The 18,271-nt window shown below is 44.8% G+C and overlaps 1 protein-coding gene across 15 annotated transcripts in view; it reads right to left on the bottom strand.

Moving 5' to 3' along the window:
* The window catches only part of ODF2L (outer dense fiber of sperm tails 2 like), a 48,787-nt gene extending 31,789 nt beyond the window's left edge, over positions 1–16,998 (bottom strand). For 3 of the 15 annotated variants that reach the window (XM_070078135.2, XM_070078136.2, XM_089337106.1), the window contains exons 1-2: positions 16,510–16,634; positions 1,261–1,423 (exon numbers count right to left, since the gene is read on the bottom strand). In XM_070078135.2, coding sequence (XP_069934236.2) covers positions 1,261–1,373 — 113 coding nt within the window. In that variant the 5' untranslated portion in view covers positions 1,374–1,423; positions 16,510–16,634. Of the gene's footprint in view, positions 1–342; positions 527–1,215; positions 1,424–16,509; positions 16,635–16,726 lie in introns of those variants that run through there. The other 12 variants (XM_089337108.1, XM_089337107.1, XM_070078131.2 and 9 more) reach the window with 12 other exon arrangements.
* Between the last annotated feature and the right edge of the window lie 1,273 nt (positions 16,999–18,271).

Here is an 18,271-nt window from a genome sequence, read left to right as displayed (position 1 = left end):
AAGAGCTCAGCATCCAAAACTTCTCCTTCATTTAAAGATGCTTCAAAGAAACACCGTTAACACCAGGACTCTTAATAATGACAACTTTGAGTCAAAAAGTGTCTTAATGAATGTATTCCACTTACATTTTGCTTTCATGTAATTACAAGAGTTTTTTGGTTAAACATCTATGTATAACCAAGTTTGAAAGAGCCTTTCCAATACTTATAAATACGATTCCAAGTGATATGGAAGCACTGTGTCTTTTTTTTTTATTTATTGTTTGAAAGGCAGAGCTAGACAGAGGGAGAGGGAGAGGGCGACAGAGAAAGAGATCGATCTTCCATTTGCTGGTTCACTCACCTGGCTGCAACGGCCAGAGCTGGGCCAGGCAGAAGCTGGCACTCATGCTCCTATGGGATGCTTGTGTTGCCAGGCAGAGCTTTCACCTGCTACACCACAGCATCGGTCCCTGTGTCTTTCTTTAATTGGCAGCATTTTCTTTCTTTACAGAACGTGAGACAATGGCATGTTAACGGCATGTGTCCTAGAGGATTTGTCAAAAAAGTGGATTGTGCCCTTGAGCACTACTGGATCCAAATAACAGACCTAAGAAGATTCTGGCTATAAATTAACTTGTCCCTTACTAAAAACCATGGGCAAAGTCAGGAATGGTTATATTTGACAAAATCTAATTTTCAATTGTAAGAAGTTAAACCAGAAGTGGACTACAGTGATGATAATGGATTTTAAGACTATCACTGGGGGAGGTGAGGGCAGCAGCAATAATTCATATAAATAATAATAAATGTCTTCCTCATTCTAAATAAGTAAAATATGGTAAGCATTTGTTATTCGAGTACACCAACACCAGATGGTTTCAGAAATTCATGGACAAACGGAATTAAAAGATAACATACAGTTTCTGTGAACTTTTTGAAGCTCCCTTATATATCAAATGACAGTAAATTAGTGCTCAACTATGTTTCCAATACTTTATAATATTTATATTTTCATCTGCCTTAGTCAAAAAGCTTTATAAATTCTTAATAGGTAAGTTTTCAATTTTAATTGCTTTCATTAATATTCAAGTAAAACTTGCTGGATTATGCTGAGTAAATTTGTGATAAGACTAAATAAATATATTTTAATGAATGAATTCTAGATTTAAAGAATATATCCTTGAGAAAACACTGCATTTGGTTCAAATAATTTACTTTATGGACAAAATAATACCCTGAAATCAGAGAATTCAATTGCCCCTGATATTGAGGTGAGTACCAGATGAGATGGCTTTCACTGGCAGACAGTGGTAAACATTCACTCTCTGATCTATTTTTGAGATAGTCCGAGAATTCTTCTGAATGATTTCCATCATTTGTAGACTTCTCCATCAATTCAGTAAGCAGAATTATAGATGGTTTCCACAACTTCTCCACGTAAGCTGAAGGTTGGAAATATTTTAGTTACTGAAATCATTTTGGTAACGATTTTTTTTCTGTCATTACTCTATGATAAATGATAAAAGATCCTGTCAATAAGAGAATAACATTTCAAAGACAACTTACAACAAGTATTGTTATAGTAAATAAAATAGTATAAAAATTACACAGCACAACCATTCAACAATTGCCATTTGTCATACATTGCTCCCCAAAAGCACACTGTTTTCTACGTAATTACAGGGTGCAGAAATCTTTCCTAGTCTATTTCTTCAAGTATTGCAATATTAATTCAGTGGGACAAGAAGAATATAAACACCATGGGGTGACTGTTGTCATCAGTTCCTTTAAGCCTGTCCGGTAAGACATAAATTTTACCTACACCTGGAACAGTAGAAATGCAACATACTCTTGAAAATAAAGCAGATAGGATATTCTTCCAAAAATAGACCTCAGGCTAGGATATTCTTCAGTGACAATGAAAATAGACAGATGACATTATTTCCAAATGTTATTAAAATATTCTAATTCTTGTCGCTCAAACTTGGAGATGTTATTTTGGAAATGTGAAAATTGACAAATGTCTTCAAAAGTGCTTCATTGTAAGCAATGAGTTAAGAGGTTAGCAACCATCAACTCTGATAACACAGCAATGTGTCTTCCTGACTTCATTTTATGTTTACACAAAGTCAACAATCTTATTTAAGCTTTTTCAGATATTTACCCCTTTATGATTGAGTCTTATATTTCTGTAATTACAAAATAAATTTTGTCCAAGAACCCTGAATAGTTTAGGTATTAAATTACAGGTTGAAAATTATTTACAAACTTGAATTCACAATTAAGAAAACTTCCAAAATATCTACTAAAATTGTATTTATTTCTGTCTGAAAATTAAAGTCAATGAAATGCATCCGTACATTTTTTAAATACTGTAGAGGAAATACAGCCACAACCAGAGACAAATAAAGAAAAGCAGACCACCCCCTCCAACACTAACCGTGAAAAGTGGCTGCTTGCAATTAACTAGTGAGACAGCTGCGCACTGGGATCTTGTCTAGGGAGGAAAGATGTCCTAAATTCTGCTTCTGTAACTCCAGACATAAATATGTTCTAAGAAATCTGCCCTTGGTATCTCTTTTACAAACATATTGGACCCAACGATCATCGGAAGTGTGGTCCTAAGTCACGTAGGCTGCAATTTAAGCCCACCAATGCTGTAACAGTTAAGGTATGATGCTGATGAACCTATAAATACTGTAAGAAATTTGGGATTGTTGCTCAGTTCTCAGCTGAGCCCACTCGCGTTAATAAACTGCTTGGATCCTCCACTCTCTCTGGTGCTTGTCTGAACGAAGGGAGTTTTCCCACCCCAGGTTTCTATAACAATACCAGCCATTGAGACCCCAAGAAACTGCGAAAACAACATATAGCACAGCTGCTGAGACTCAAACTGGCATGCCATCGGATGCTGGTAATGCAGGCTGTAGCTTAACCCTCTGAGCCACAACGCTGTCCCCAGAACAAGCTCTTGATGAGTGACTGCAATCAAGAGAACTACCAGATACTAACGTATTCAGTTGCAACAGCTACCCCTCAGAAAGGAGCTGGGATTTATCTTGTTTAAATACGTGTCTCTCCATGGACTGAAGCCTCAAGGAAGAGTGTCTTACATTTGAATCCACAGCATCCACAAGCCTTGTAACAGGGAAGCAATAGTGATGGACAGGACACAGGTTTAGAGTCCCTCAACATGTCTTGTTTCTGACTTATTCATCTTCTCAGGAATTGTTCAAAGAAAAGTGGTTTCTAGGAGCCTGCACTGTGGCTCACTTGGTTAATCCTCCACCTGCGGCACCAGCATCCCATATAGGCACCAGGTTCTAGTCCTGGTTGCTCCTCTTCCAGTCCAGCTCTCTGCTGTGGCCCAGGAGGGCAGTGGAAGATGGCCCAGGTGCTTGGGCCCCTGCACCTGCATGGGAGACCGGGAGGAGGCACCTGGCTCCTGACTTCAGATAGGCACAGTTCCAGCCGTAGTGACCATTTGGGGGGCGAGCCAATGGAGGGAGGACCTTTCTCTCTGTCTCTCTCTCTCACTGTCTATAACTCTACCTGTCAAATGAAAAAATAAATAAATAAAAAATTTAAAAAGTGGTTTCTAAATTTGGAATAAAAGTTTAAAAACACTAAAAGAGAATAAAGATCCTCAATTTGTAGAAAATATCAGGGTGACCAGTGTTGTGGTACAATGGGTTAAGTTTGCCCCCTGGGATGCTGGCATCCCATATGGTTGGAGCCCTGGCTGCTCCACTTACGATCCAGCTCCCTGCTAATGCACCTGGAAAAGCAACAGAGGTTGGCCCAAGTACTTTGGCCCCTGCCACCCATTAAGGGAGACCCTGATGGATTTCCAGGCTCCAGGTTTCAGCCTGGACCAGCTCCCTGGCTTTGATCTGGCCCAGCCCTGGCCATTGAGGCCATGTGGGACATGAACCAGTGGATGGAAGATCTCTTTCTCTCTCTCTCTCTCTCTCTCTCTCTCTTTCTCTCTCTCTCTCCCTCTCTGTCTGTCTCTCTGTCTGTCTCTCTGTCTGTCCCTCTATCTCTGTAACTCTGCCTTTCAAACAAGTAAGATAAATATATTTTTTTAAAAACTACAAAAAGAAACAAGAAAATATAAGAGGATTCAGTGTGGCATATTTCAAATGATTTCTTGGCTTTGTGGGCCATTGGCAGCTATACATATAATTCCCTTTTATCTTAAAATGAAATTGTAAAAGAAAATTTTTCTGCTTCATCACCTATAACGTGGTAACTGTGTTTTATCATAAGGGATAAATAAAACACATAGTAAAAATGGGGAGTTTAAAGTGACCTTTAGCACAAATTTCTAATGTTATTCTTACTGATTTCTCAAAACCAGAGAACCACATAAGTTTCAGATATTTCCATGAAAATTATCAACAATAATATTCTCCAGGAGAAATATTATTCAGCAATTTGAAAGTATCCCACTGTTTTTGTGTTATGATAATATAGTAACTAAAAATAGCTATGTAGTCTACAAAAATGTAATGATTTTCTATACCATAAAAAAGTCCGACCTTTACAGGACACACTATCATTTTATTGAACCAAATATATTCTTGTGTGGAAAAGCAGACGTTTGCACAAAATGTTTTCAATGACATGGAACATATTGCCAATTGACACATGCATTGTACTTGCTAGTGGTGAAATAAAAACAGATTTTGTACACAGATTTAATGATCAAATTAAATGATTTGCCAGTTTAGCCAGTGTTGTGTCACAGCAGGTTAAGCAGGTTAAGCCACCACCTGTACAGTGGGATGCACAAACTGAGGCAGGACACCAAGGCTTTTAGCAGGAAGCAGTGATTATTCATGCCGGCACTGGCTCAGCAAATTCATATCCAAAGGCTGAGCCCCAAATGCAGCAGGGTGTTGCCTTACATACCTTTTGTCAGCTTGCTTTTACATTTCAGTCTCTTTGTCCCCCTTATATAGTAACATACATTCTAATTGGGTGTTCTAATGCTACAGGGTTGAGATAGGGTTGCACAGGCATACACAGTTACTGGTAATGCCACATCACCTCTTCTTTGTTCTGGGAGGGTTTCTACCACATTCATATCATCCAGACATGTGCAGCTGTTTCTTTCAAACCTGGCCTTAATGAGGCTGGAGATAGATCTTACATCCAGGGGCACCAGGCAAGGTAGAATCAGGCAAGCCCCCAAAATTAAAACTATAACACTTTTGAGGGTCTTGAATCCCCCAAAAGTTGAACATTATCCCCCAAAGAGTTTCCCAGGGTTCCAGCCTTTCCAGGTCTGGACTGGGATGTTTGAAAACTTTCTCATTTGATCCGTGATTTCCTCTATGACCTTGCCCTCATCATCCATCTGTAGGCAGCAGTTGCTCAGGGTTTAATTTTTCCCAAATTCCTCCCTCAGAAGCAGGCAAGTAGTCTAAAGCATTGCACATTTTAGTATGTTGTTTGGCCAATACAGTGAGAGCTCTTGCAGTCTCATTAGTTATAATTTCTTTAAAAAAAAAAAAGAAAGAAAGATTTTTATTTATTTGAAAGACGTTGCAGAGTGAGGCAGAGACAAGAGAGAGAGGTCTTCTATACACTGGTTCACTTCCCAAATGGCCACAACGGCTGGAGCTGAGCTGATCCACAGCCAGGAGCCAGGAGCTTCTTCTGAGTCTCCTACGAGGGTCCAGGGGCCCAAGGATTTGAGCCATCCTCCACTGCCTTCCCAGGCGTGTTAGCAGGAAGCTGGATCAGAAATGGAGCAGCCAGGACTTGAACCGGCCCACATATGGGATTCCGGCACTACAGGCCAGAGCTCTAACCTGCTGAGCATTAGTTATGATTTCAACAACAGCTTGTAACATGATGATATGGTTGTAAATAGGAGTATGGTACCTGTAGGACCCATCCTCTGCCCAAGTGGCAGGTCCCTAATAGTGGATTATTCATTCAGGGGTTATAGGTCATCATTCCAGTCACCAATTGGCTCCCTGGTCCCCTCAGTGCTCATATACAGGGATTCTCAAATGTTCTCCTTTAACTGGTGGGAATAGAGAGGCAGATGGTCTCCAGCACACAAGATCCAGACCAGCACTGGGCTAGATTAGTATAGGCAGCCTTTCCACATATCCAGTAGAGTCCCCCTGGGGCCTGCCACTCAATGTTTGTGGTGAGGTTGTCTAGGCCTGTTTAGGTCAGAGAAATTGGACAAGGGGTGGGGATTGGTTTTGTGTGGTTTGGAGATGCCCAGCACTGGGCTTTCTGGGTAGTTGCATTATAGGATTTTTGACCCAGGCATGTCAGGTTTCTAACTGAGTGTTTAAGCTATCCTCCTTGGCCGGCGCCGTGGCTCACTTGGCTAATCCTCTGCCTGCAACGCCGGCACCCCAGGTTCTAGTCCCGGTTGGGGTGCTGGAGTCTGTCTCTGTTGCTCCTCTTCCAGTCCAGCTCTCTGCTGTGGCCCGGGAGGGCAGTGGAGGATGGCCCGGGTCCTTGGGCCCTGCACCCACATGGGAGACCAGGAGGAAGCACCTGGCTCCTGGCTTCGGACTGGCGCAACACACCAGCTGTAGTGGCCAGTTGGGGGGTGAACCAATGGAAAAAGGAAGACCTCTGTCTCTGTCTCTGTCTCTCTCACTGTCTAACTCTGCCTGTCAAAAAATAAATAAATAAACTGTCCTCCTCTTTAGGCAGGACAGTATTTTCTAGTAATTGAGGTTTTGAGAAGCCAAACACCAACAGTTGAGTGGGGAGACTTTGTTTCATTGTAGAGCTTGCCAGGGTCTAGTTCCTTAGCCTCCCAAGGCCATTGATCCCCCAAATTGGTCCCCCCACAGATATAGCAAGAAGACATTTAGAGATTGAGATATAGTTTCTGCCAAGGCCAGGAACAGGTATTTTGTTGTGGCAGAGTTTGGGGTGGGGGTGGGGGGGTACTTTTCACTTCCTTGTAAAAGGAATGAAAGACCTTATGAGATGAAGCCTGGTTGTGGGACCATAACCCTCTTGAAATGTAATGCGGTCCCAGGGTCTGTGCCTCATCCATAGATACATACACCAATCTGATGGCCAGTTTTGCATCTAGAGTCCTCCAGGTTAAGGATGGTGAAGTTAACAGGATTACAAGCCCTCAACTGACATTTGATGTGGCAACACCCTTTTGGAGGAGGACTGTTTTGTCTGTACCCTGCCAAGTGGCCCATGAAACACAACTCTAATAAGGACAGTAAGACCAGCTATCAACATAGCAACTAGAGCAAGTCCGAGGCTGATCCCATATGTATTTATCATTGAGCCAGTATTCTTGTTCCCAACGTAGAGTTCCACTCTTGATAACATGTGAGGGGCTGCACCCCTGGCCGTTTTGGATTAGTGATCCAGGTTCAGTTAATTATTTGACCTGTACTGTTGAAGCCCCAAGCCTCCAGCCACTCCTCATTCGTGGAGTACTGTGGGCTGAAACAAATGTACTGATCCCCTTGTTTGCAGATAGAATAGATGGTCCTATTATGTCTGCAGGTCCCTGAGACTGTTCCATGGCAAGAGAAAGGGGTATGAAAAAGTAGGGTAATGATGACAGCTGACCTGACAGAGTTATGCAAATACATGAGTCACAGGATAGGGGTCCAGAGTCCATTGGGTACCTAAATAAGACCATAGTTACAGTCACAAAAGCTAAGAATAGACTATCCATCTTGTAGGTCGTGGGGCTGTTGGTTCCTCAAGCTTCCACTGTGTATAGACTGGTCAGCTTCCAGAGTGACCAAAGCAGGGCTACTGTTCCTCAGGAGTCTTGGATTGTGGCTCACTTATGCCACAAACTGCAGCTGAATCAGGGATGTACTCCTGGATGTGAGGGCAATCCAGCTGCGATATCTGTCACCCCATTGATCGCCAGGGTTGATTCGGCCAATCTGGCTGGCCAGGCGGGTGTCCACTTCCTCCCTCACCACTCCATGTACATCCCTCCCAAAGCTGTGCGCTCAGTCGAAGAGGACAAACTTCCCCGTCTTCGGTCTAGGGTATACCAGTAGCTGTGCTCCCCTGCTAGAACCTCCAAGCAAGCTCTCAGGGATGTATGCCTGGTCATGAGAGGCTGTTTTTGCCCTGCTGTGCTGGATCCAAGGTACTACCTTGTCAAAATTAACTGCAGTTGAGGTGGACAAAATGGTGAATGGACCTCTCCAAAGTGCTTTAGGGGCTGAACGTTCCACTCCTTTAACCACACAGCATCTCCTGGCTTAAAGGGGTGGGTGTCTGCAGTTAAGTTCACAGTCGTTCCCTAAACCAGTGAGGCATGGAAGACAGGGTTCAGGCAAGGGCTTGCATCTGTTGCTTCAGGGTTAGGTTGCCTCCCCGGATGATAGGATACCCATAAAGGATTTCAAAAGGAGAGAACCCTGTATGCTAGGTAGGGCTAGACCTAATTCTTAACAGAGCTATTGGTAACAGTTGATTCCAGCATAGGTGGGTCTCTGGGGACAATTTACTCAACTGTGTATTGAGACTTCAGTTCATTCATTCCACTTTTCCTGAGCCCTGGGGCCAATAGGCCACATGTAACTTCCAGGTGATTCCTAGTCTTCTGGATCACAATTTGTGTCTTGCCAGGGAGGAAATACTATCTCTGGAGGGTGGGCTCAACCCCTGGCTTTCGTGCTACCAGTCTAGGGGGAATGTCCTCAGCCCATACTCCAGGCACCTTAAAGGGAGGCTCAGGTCTCTGCTGTGGCTCCTCTAGGAGGATATAGAGATGCCACTCTTCTCCTTGGGGAACCTTGAGAGTCATGATTTTGCTTCTGGTTTTCCCAGAGTCAGAGCTGCTTGGCTGTGGCAACTGAAATTTATCTGGGTCTGTAGTTTTCCCAATAGATTCTAACCCTTTAAGGCCACAGGACAATCAGGGAGGTTTAGGAATTCATGAATGATTTCATGGCCACCTAAATTACACTGCTGTGGCAGTAAGAAGGGGCAATGAGCTCAGCTACCTGTGGCTCCCACAATAGTAGCCTGTCCCTGTGAAAGAGGGCTCATAACTGAGTCACTACTGAGTGCTCTGCCCCTGTGTCCACCATGAAGTCAATGGGCCGGCCACCTACAGTCATTCAGACCATGGGCTCCTAGGGGCCTACCAAAATGGAGCCGTCTGTCCTAGTCTACCTCATAATTCTCTATGGCAGCTAGGCCTGTAAAGTCTTCCTCAGGGACCTCAAACAGTCATTGCATGGGTTGGTAGCATCCCTGGATCACTTGTACTCACTCTTGGGGGCAGGATATTGGATATTTTCCCAAATGTTGAGGGTATTCATTCTTCTAGTGACCTTCCTAGCGACAATGGACACACTAGCTTCATCCCAGTCTGACCTCTGGGTGCCACTGTCCCTCTGGTCGACCTCTCCATTGGCCTCATCCTAGACCCATGGAGCACCTCTTTGGGACAGCCCTAACCATTTCACTAGGGTCGTGGCAAACAAATCCACCTTTTGCTTCATTTTTTAGTCAGCCTCCCAGTGAGCTTCCTGATCGCCACTGACAAATACTTCGGTGGTGACCTCCAGCAGCTGGCTTGTGTTCATTCCAGCAAAGCCCTCCAACTTCTGTAGCTTGTATCTGATGTCTCCCTGGACCTGGTCAACAAAGGCAGCATTGAGCATCCATTGATTTTTCTGCTGCTTTGCGGTCAATGGGGTGTAGAGACAGAAGGCTTCACATAGTCTCTCCAAGAATTGACTTGGACTTTCCCCAGGTCCTTGGAGTACCTCGGAGGTTTTATTCATATTTATGGTCTTTTTCCCTCCTTCCTTCATGCTGCTTAAAAAGGCCTTTTGGTAATCCTTGAACATCTGAAACTCCTGGCCAGCATTAGGGTACCACTGGGGATCTTCCTCAGGAAAATACTTCTGGGCATAAGCCTGGGCATTTAGTATTCCTGCTGGGGCATGTTGCTCTAACCCTTTTAACATGGCCTGGGTGATCTGGCAGTGTTATTCACTGTTAAACAGAGTTAAAAGAAGCTGGCAGCAATTGGTCCAAGTGGGCTTGTGGGTCTGGATGAAGGAATGCCTCAGATCAATCATGACCTGGGGTTTCTCAGTGAATGAGGGGTGCGTTTCTTCTTCCAATTCAGGAGTTCAGTGGTGATAGAAGGCTAATACATGAAGGTGCATTGTTCCCCTTACACCTAAGCGTCATGATCATAATAGATGGGCCCCAAGTTTCCTTCAGTGGCATCTGTAGGGTACTTTTGCATCTCTTAGAGGGGAGGCTTGTCAGTAGGGTCCTCCTGGCACTTCCCAGTTGGAGTATAATGAGTTAGGACTGGTGGCACTGGGGTGGCTATTATCAGGGGTATGTCAAGTAGCTTCATGAAAGGGGTAGCTTCAGGGGCATGGACAGCCTGTGGCAAGGCTCTGGCTGCCGGGGCAGTCCCTCCCATAGGTGTGGGAAGTTCAGATGCTAGCAGAGGATACAGTGGTGCATAAGGCAAGGTAAACCTCTTCTGGCTTCTCAGATAAAATGGGCTTCTTAGGTTCTGGTCGGCATTTTGAGGGGCTATCATCTGGGCCATCATGATTTTACAGTTCTCTTCCCAACAAGATTTTAGCCAGGTGGTCAAGAGAGGACTGTCTTGTAAGCAATCAATGCAGGAAAATTGGTCAGGGTGACCACAGTGCCCCATGATGACTTGAAACATTTTGCTAACTAGTTCTTTATCTAGTGACCCCTTGGAAGGTCAACCCACCCTGAGAGAAGGCCAATCTGTTTCACTGAAGGTCCACAGTTTGCCAGGAGGCAGTCTAACACCATAGTTTCCTGGATATACCTTTTGGAAATTTTTTATCATGTACTCTAGAGGGTAGGTTTACCCTAAGTTGGTCACCCACTTCCTCCCTCTAAAAGATAACAATCACACGCAAAGAAGGAAGGGAAAGAGGTGAGAAACCGCTTCAACCTTTTCTGGTGATTCTCCTCATAGACATTTCAGGTACCTCTTAGCTTTGGCAGGTCAGTATAAAAGCCCGACTTGGGCCAGGTTTGTAGACCTAGCGGACAGCCTGGGGCTGCCCTAAGCCATATGGGATAGCCACGGACCCATGGATCGAGAGTCCACACTCACTCGGCTTTCATTAAGTCAGAACTTGGCCTCAGCTAATCTTATTCAATCACCACTCACAGTCAATTGATATTTTGAACCCACAGCCCAGTGCCTTAGAAAATTTGTTTGAGACTAATAGGGCAATTTTAGATGATCAGACTCCCCTTCTGCCTGTCGGGAGGAGGCGTACCAAAATGAACCTGGGCCCTCACCGGCCCGATGAATGGCACTATCTTAGCTGGTTCCTGCACCTCACCAGGCTCCTTGGTGCTCCCAGGGGCCCTGCCCCCAGCACACATGAAGGGTTAGTCTCCTGCAGATCAGTCTGCTGGCACCGGGTGAGATCACCTCTCCCAGTGTCCTGGGGGCCATACACCAGCAACAAGGGAGGTGAAAACATCATCTCCAAACCTCAGAGAAGCTCCTAGAAATCTAGTGGGATGCCTAAACAGAGAGGCAGGACACCAAGGCTTTTAGCAGGAAGCAGTGTTTATTGGTGTTGCCACTGGCTCAGCGGATTCACATCCAAAGGCTGAGCCTGAAATGCAACATGGCATTGCCTTACATACTTATTGTCAGCTCCCTTTTACATTTCCCTTTGTCCTCCTTAAATGGTAGCATACATTCTAATTGGGTGCTCGAATGCTACAGGGTTAAGACGGGGTTCTCCAGAAGCAGTCAATTACAGGTAATGCCACATCACCTCTTCAGTGTTCTAGGAGGGTGCCTACCGTACCTACAACACCAGCATCCCATATGCATGCCTGTTCAAGTCCTGGCGGCTCCAATTCTGATCCAGCTCCTTGCTAATGGCCTGGGAAAGAAGCAGAAGCTGGTCGAAGCACTTGGGCCCCTGCCACCCATAGGAGAGACCCAGAGGAAGTTCCTGGTTCCTGGCTTCAGCCTGGCCTAGTTCTGTCGTAGCCATTTGGGGAATGAACCAGAGAACTGAACATCACCCTCTGTCTCCCTTTCTCTTTGTTACTCTATCTTTCAAATAAATAAATAAATGTTAAAAAGAAAAAAGATTTGACATTTTTAAATGTTTTAAATAGTTGGGGACAGCACTGTGGCACAGTGGATTAAACCTCCACCGTGGGACCCAGAAGCAGCTCCTGGCTCCTGGCTCCAAACTGCTGAGCTCCAGCCACTGCCACTGTTTACAGTGAAACCAGTGGATGGAAGACCTCTCTGTCTGCCTGTAGCTCTGCTTCAAATAAATAATCTTTTTAAAAATGTTTTAAATAAAAAATTTCCTATACAGAGATAACTTTATCAGCTCCCTACCAAAAGGCAGATTCAAAGCTTTTTCCAGGAGTGCTCAAGGATTAAGTGATCCAGCTACACTCAGTAAGCCACGTGACATTTTGACAAACAACAAGCATTTCAGGGATGGCTTTTGGGGAGAGTGATGCTACTCATGGTCAGGCAAAGGAGATCATAAACCCATGACCACCACTGGTACGCAGGTCAGTCTAAATAAACTAACAAGCTTCAAACAAAGACTCAGTTAAAATGAATCTCTCTGAAGAGAAAAGCGTATGAATCCTACAGATTTGGTTTGTCAGACATCAAATTTTAGAAAACAAATTTCCATTGGCTTCCAACAAAAACATGTAACTTCTACTGAAAGATTCACCTTGAAATAGCAGGTAACATAGAATAAATGCAGGAATGCTGTTTTATTTTCCCACTATTCTGGATACTAGGCAAAAGTTTATTAGAGAAGTAACTGTATAACATTCTGGATTATACAATGATAAAAAAGTACACAGAAAATGTAGAAACAGGTAAAGAGTAAAAATAATAAGAGCTGAAAAAACAGCTCTAGTGAGTAAAAACTACTGAAGTTGGAAAAAACATTTTCTAATACAGAGTGGTTAACTTGTCTAAAGAGTAATGAGTAATTTATACTTAGAGATGGACTGCAGATTGAGTAAAATAAACAGAAAAGTTGAGAGCAAGAGTACCTGATCTGTAAATGTGGGGTATGCATTTCAAGGCTCAAGCCTTACTCCTTATCAAAAAACTGCCCTGATCCCTCCATTCCAGCAAGAACTCTAAATAACTAAAGGTAGTGTCAAAATAATGTAATTCAGAATTTAATTGCTCCATAAATGCTCACATTTTAGTTTTCTTTTAAATGTGCTACTGTGTCAGAGCAAATATGAACCCATCACCATGTGTCTTCAAAAACTATCTGACAAAATTTTTTTTAATTACCTAACACAGACGAATGCACAGGTTAGATTCTCAACTATAAGCTGGGAGACCAAATCATGTATTGTTTAAACCGGGACACATCTGAAATGAAGGGGAACTCATATGGAGCGAAATTACCCAGGAGGAACTGAACCACAGGTGTATAGAAGGGCAGCTTCCTCTACCAGGTAACACTTATTCTTTCCCTTCAGCACAACGACAGCTGCTACTGTTTACTGCACTGACAGACCGTATAAACTGCATCAAGACACCACTTGGGACACCTGTATCCCTTTCAGAGCACCTGGGTTCCAGTGCCTGAGCTGGAGTTCTGGCTCTCCTTCCAATTCCAGCTTCGTGCTGAAGCACATCCTGGGAGGCATAATAGGGGTCCCTGCCACCCACATGGGAGACCCCTATTGAGTTCCAGGCTCCCAGCTTCATCCCAGCCCCATCCTGGCTGCTGTGAGCATCTGAGGGGTAAACCAGAGGATGGGAGATCTGTCTCTTTCAAATAAATGAAAATAATATTTTTAATGCAAACATTATAGATAAGGCCAAATCTTGGAAAAGTTAAATAGTTTCCCCAAGATTGCAAGTGACGAATTGGCAGAATTCAGTTTTGAATTAAAAGCTATGAGGTACTACAAAACCTACACAAGTTGAAGGTACCACAGACACTGGCCTTTTACTGGGTCAGGGTCTAAAATTGCACTTGTAGACTCATAAATGAAAAATGCTCAGGATCAAGAGGTGAGGGACGAAGGAGACTGAGCTGCTCAGAGGCACAGGCTGCAAGTCTAAAGAGAGTAAACAGTGACTGCCTGTGTGCAAAAGCTGTGACTGGCAACTGTGTACCTGTCACAAAAAGCATATGGAAGGATTCCGACTGCCAACTGGCAGGCTCCGGGAAGACTTCCCAGAAGAGGTGGGACCTTGATGGAGTCCTGCAAAAGAACAAGTCTGAGCTAGCAGAAACAGTGTTCCAGCAGGGGGCCACAGACTGGCAGGAGCAAGGAACAGGGAGGGGACATAACTTGGAAGAGAGGAAGTGGTGAGACAGGAGGCTATGCAGGCTGAGGGGCCGACTGCCTGCAGAGCTCCAAGGCTTGAATTTTTCTTCCTAAAGGTTAAGAAAGATCTTTACATAATTTGAAAAGGGGAATGGCAGGTCACCGGCACATTTTTTAAAAAGATCAACATGGTCACAGTTTGGAGAACTAGACAGATGGAGGGGAGGAGAGAGGAAGCAGTAAAGCTGGTTGTTAGGGTCCTACAGCGATAAAATGTCAACATTCTTTTCCTATTAAAAATGCTGAAGAAAGCAAATGAAAATTGTCTCTACTGGTGACAGAAACAAGAAAAATAATGAGGGACTAAGAATTAAATACTGAAACAACAAATCAGCACAGGAAGAAGTGATCACATATGAGTACCACACCTCATTTACCTGTGAAGACCTAAGGGATTGCTCCACCAAGCTTAAAAAATAATTTAAGCCACTATGAAGAAAAAGCTTTAAAAAATCTCCTTCCGTCCTTCCTTCCTTCTTTCCTAAAGAGGGTACAGGTAGCCTAAAACACAATTTAACCATGCCATCATCCAAAGGCAGCACATTAAAATGAGAGATTTCTCGGCTACACTCATCAAACATCAGTTCTTAAACCTTACTAGCCACCTGACAGAATGACTCAGCCACAGGGGGCCCTGGTTTTCTCTTCAAGGTAAGGACAACCTTTGCCAGCTAATGCTGTGGCAAGGCTCAAACAAAACAGAAACACTTACAGGCAGTTTTTGGTTTGTGTTTTAATATAAAGCCCCTCTGGGTTAACAGTCTAGTGAGAAGATCTCACTAGATCTACAAAAATTTTTCTTCCAAAAAAAAAATCATAATCATCCTGAATCAATTACCATTCCTGAAATAACCTGCAAGCTTGAGTTATTAGTTTGTGTTTTTTTAAAATTATTTATTTGAAAGGCAGAGTTAGAGAATCTTCCATCCACTGGTTTGCTCCACAAATGACCACAACCACTTTGGCTAGGCCAGGCCAAAGCCAGGAGCCAGGAGCCAGGAGTGAGAAGCTTCTTCCAGGTCTCATTCGTGAGTGGGGGCTCCCAAGTTCTTAGGCCATCTTCTACTGTTTTCCCAGGCGCATGAGCAGGGAGCTGGCTTTGAAGTGGAGCAGCTAGGACACAAACGGGTACCCATGTGGGATGCTGCAGCGGCAGGCCACGGTTTAACCCGCTGGGCCACAGGGCCTGCCCCAGGCCTGAGATATCTTATAGAGTCAATTCTATAAGACAATTCCTTCATTTTATTATTCGCAGAATTATTACAAATCACCTTCAATGAAGTCTTAAGTTGACAAAGACCTACTATCACAGCACAGGGAAAAAGAATTACTAACTTTCAATAAAATCCTGATCAGTGGGTAGATGTTATTTCAACTTTCTTGCTATATTCAACCCTGGGAGTCTTGTTCACTCTAAACCAAGCACAATCATTACTGTTAACAAACCATTTTCTCATGTTTCTGGGTGCATGGGATACAAAAACTACACTATCAATACACACCAATTGTGGTGCTCAAAACTACTCCATGAACCTCATTCAAAGACACCTGAAACCTTATCCTGTATCAAAAAGGTTAAGTTCTGAAACACACTTTCAAAGACCAGTAACAGACTGGTGGTTATGGTTCTTACTAACACCACTCGCTAACTGCTTATATTCAATGCCACCCATGTAGTACAGCATTTACATCTCGCATTACAACCACCCCAGGGTGATTATCATTGTCCCCATTTCACAAATATGGAAACTGAAGTCAGCAAGGTTAAGTGACCTGCCCAAGACCACAAGGCGAGATCAGTGGCAGAGCTGGGGCTGAATACAGGCGGGCACCAGAACTTTCCAGAACGCCATGCAAACCGCGAGGAATAAAGGGTCTCTAACCCGGGCTGGAACCTCCAGGGAACATGGGCAGGAAAGGCCCAGGGCTTCTCGTGTACGCGGGTACAGTAAGGCTAGGGCTCCGAAAGCTGCGCCGCCATACCCAGGCAGCGAGCGGTGGGCCTGCCTTGATGCCCCAGGGTCCACATCCTTCCTAGTAATCAGCCTCGCGGCCTTTTCCCAGCTCTCGGTCCCGGGGAAGTGCAGGGTAGCGCAGAAGCGGGTTGAGGTACCGCTCTGCGGCGGCGGGAGAGCCTTTCCCTCCATCCACCACCAACCTCTGCCCCGCGACCGCCAAAGGCGGCCCTAGGAAACCAGCTCCGCGCCATCTTTCCCACACCAAATCCGCCTCCTCTAAAGTCACGCCCAGGGCTCCGCCGCGGCGTCCGCACGTCGCCGTGACGTCAGCCCGCTGCGGCTGCGCTATAAAGGGCACCCAGACGCGGCCGAAGCTGACGCCCTGCTACGATGGTAGCGGGAGCACGTCTCTCGTACCTCTGCTCTGCGGCTGTTGGCAGGGAGCGGGATGCGGGGGCAACGCCGTGGGTGGAAGACGGGGAAGGCAAGCCAGGGAATGCGAGGAGGCAGATCGGAGGTTTTCTGGGAGTGCTGACGGTGGGAGGGCGCCCTCAGAGGTGCGGCGAGACAAAAGCCGAGCTGGTAACCGGCGAGTGGCTTCTGTGGCAACGGCCGCCCCGCCCCTTCCGTCGGCGCAGCAGGCGCAGCCCATTGGTTGGAGGGGGCACGCGCAAGCACCGCCCCTGCAATGCGGGCCGTAGGGAGGGGTGGGGCCCGCGAGTGGCGGGGTCTCCGTCGCTCGTCCGGTAAACTCGGTTTTTGCGGTGCTGTTTTAAACGAAAAGGGCTGCACTTGGGTACCGTTAACGAAGATGTTAACCGAAACCGGCCAGAAAGGGAATTAAGGCCAATTCCGAAATTTTGGACTCTTGGCAGGAAGATCCCTGCGATTGCTTTTTTAAAGGGAAAATTTGAAAAAGCGAAGGCAGCGGCAGCAGGAGGCAACTTGGTTGTAAACCTGTGGTATTACTGTTTGGCTGGCGTCCTTCGCTGGCTTCGGGTATTTTCCTCTGGAGAAAGCCAGACAGTGTTCCCCAGGGTGTCTTCCAGGTCTCAAATTCTTTGTATTTGCGCCCCGGCCAGCTGGGATGGTTTATAAACTCCTGAGCAAGCACAGCGAGATTTTACTTGGAAACATTGAAAGCTTATTCCGTGCCTCTGCTTAATGTTCATGTTATGAGATGTACGCCAACATACTCGGGTATTAAGTTCACAACTGAAGCAACTGCAAACCACGCAGTTTGATCATTCATGCTTTTACCTCGTGGATTTCACCGTGGGCTCTCTCCCCTGGAAGGTTCCAGCAATGCTTGTTATTCCCCCAACACAGTGATTGTCCAGCAAAAAGCTCTTAGGATAAACACACTGACTGCTTCTGGAAAGCACTGGGGATTGAGAGCTGAAGGGTTGTGAAGGGGCCAAGAAGGGGACCCGGGAGGGTGACATTAGGGCAAGGAACAAGAACAATTTCAGGCGCCTTTCCAACTCCAACCTAACGAGTCTAGCTAACCTGGCTAACGTCCCATAATCAGAAATAAGAAACAGATGTGAGGCTCCTTTTAGCGTGTTTAGTTAAATTGCTCTGGTATTAGTTGTAATCACTTTTATAAGACATTCAAGAGGAACTATCCATGACAGCTAAAGTTAAACTTCCTAAAAATGATTACATAAGTGTCTCAAATTAGTTATTCCAGCTAAGTTGTCCCGGCAAAGTGAATATGGCCCCTCACTTCATCTAAACCTAATGTATTCCTAAAATCTGGTTGAATAGTGAATTTGTGAACAGAAAGGTCCCTTATTATTATTTAAATGGGAAAAATTACTTCATTTTAGTCCACCAAAAATCCTGATCAATATTTCCAAATGTCATTGAACACTTTTGACCACATATGAAACAATCTATCAAAATTTCCACATCATTTAAGGCAAGGGCAAGCATATTTTTCTGTAAAAGGCCAGATAG

This window comes from Oryctolagus cuniculus, chromosome 7 (genome assembly GCF_051225735.1).
Source record: "Oryctolagus cuniculus isolate XC-2025 breed Fujian yellow rabbit chromosome 7, ASM5122573v1, whole genome shotgun sequence".
Lineage (NCBI taxonomy): Eukaryota > Metazoa > Chordata > Mammalia > Lagomorpha > Leporidae > Oryctolagus > Oryctolagus cuniculus.
Note: the sequence above shows the minus strand (reverse complement) of the source record. Positions and strands in the feature narration are given on the sequence as shown.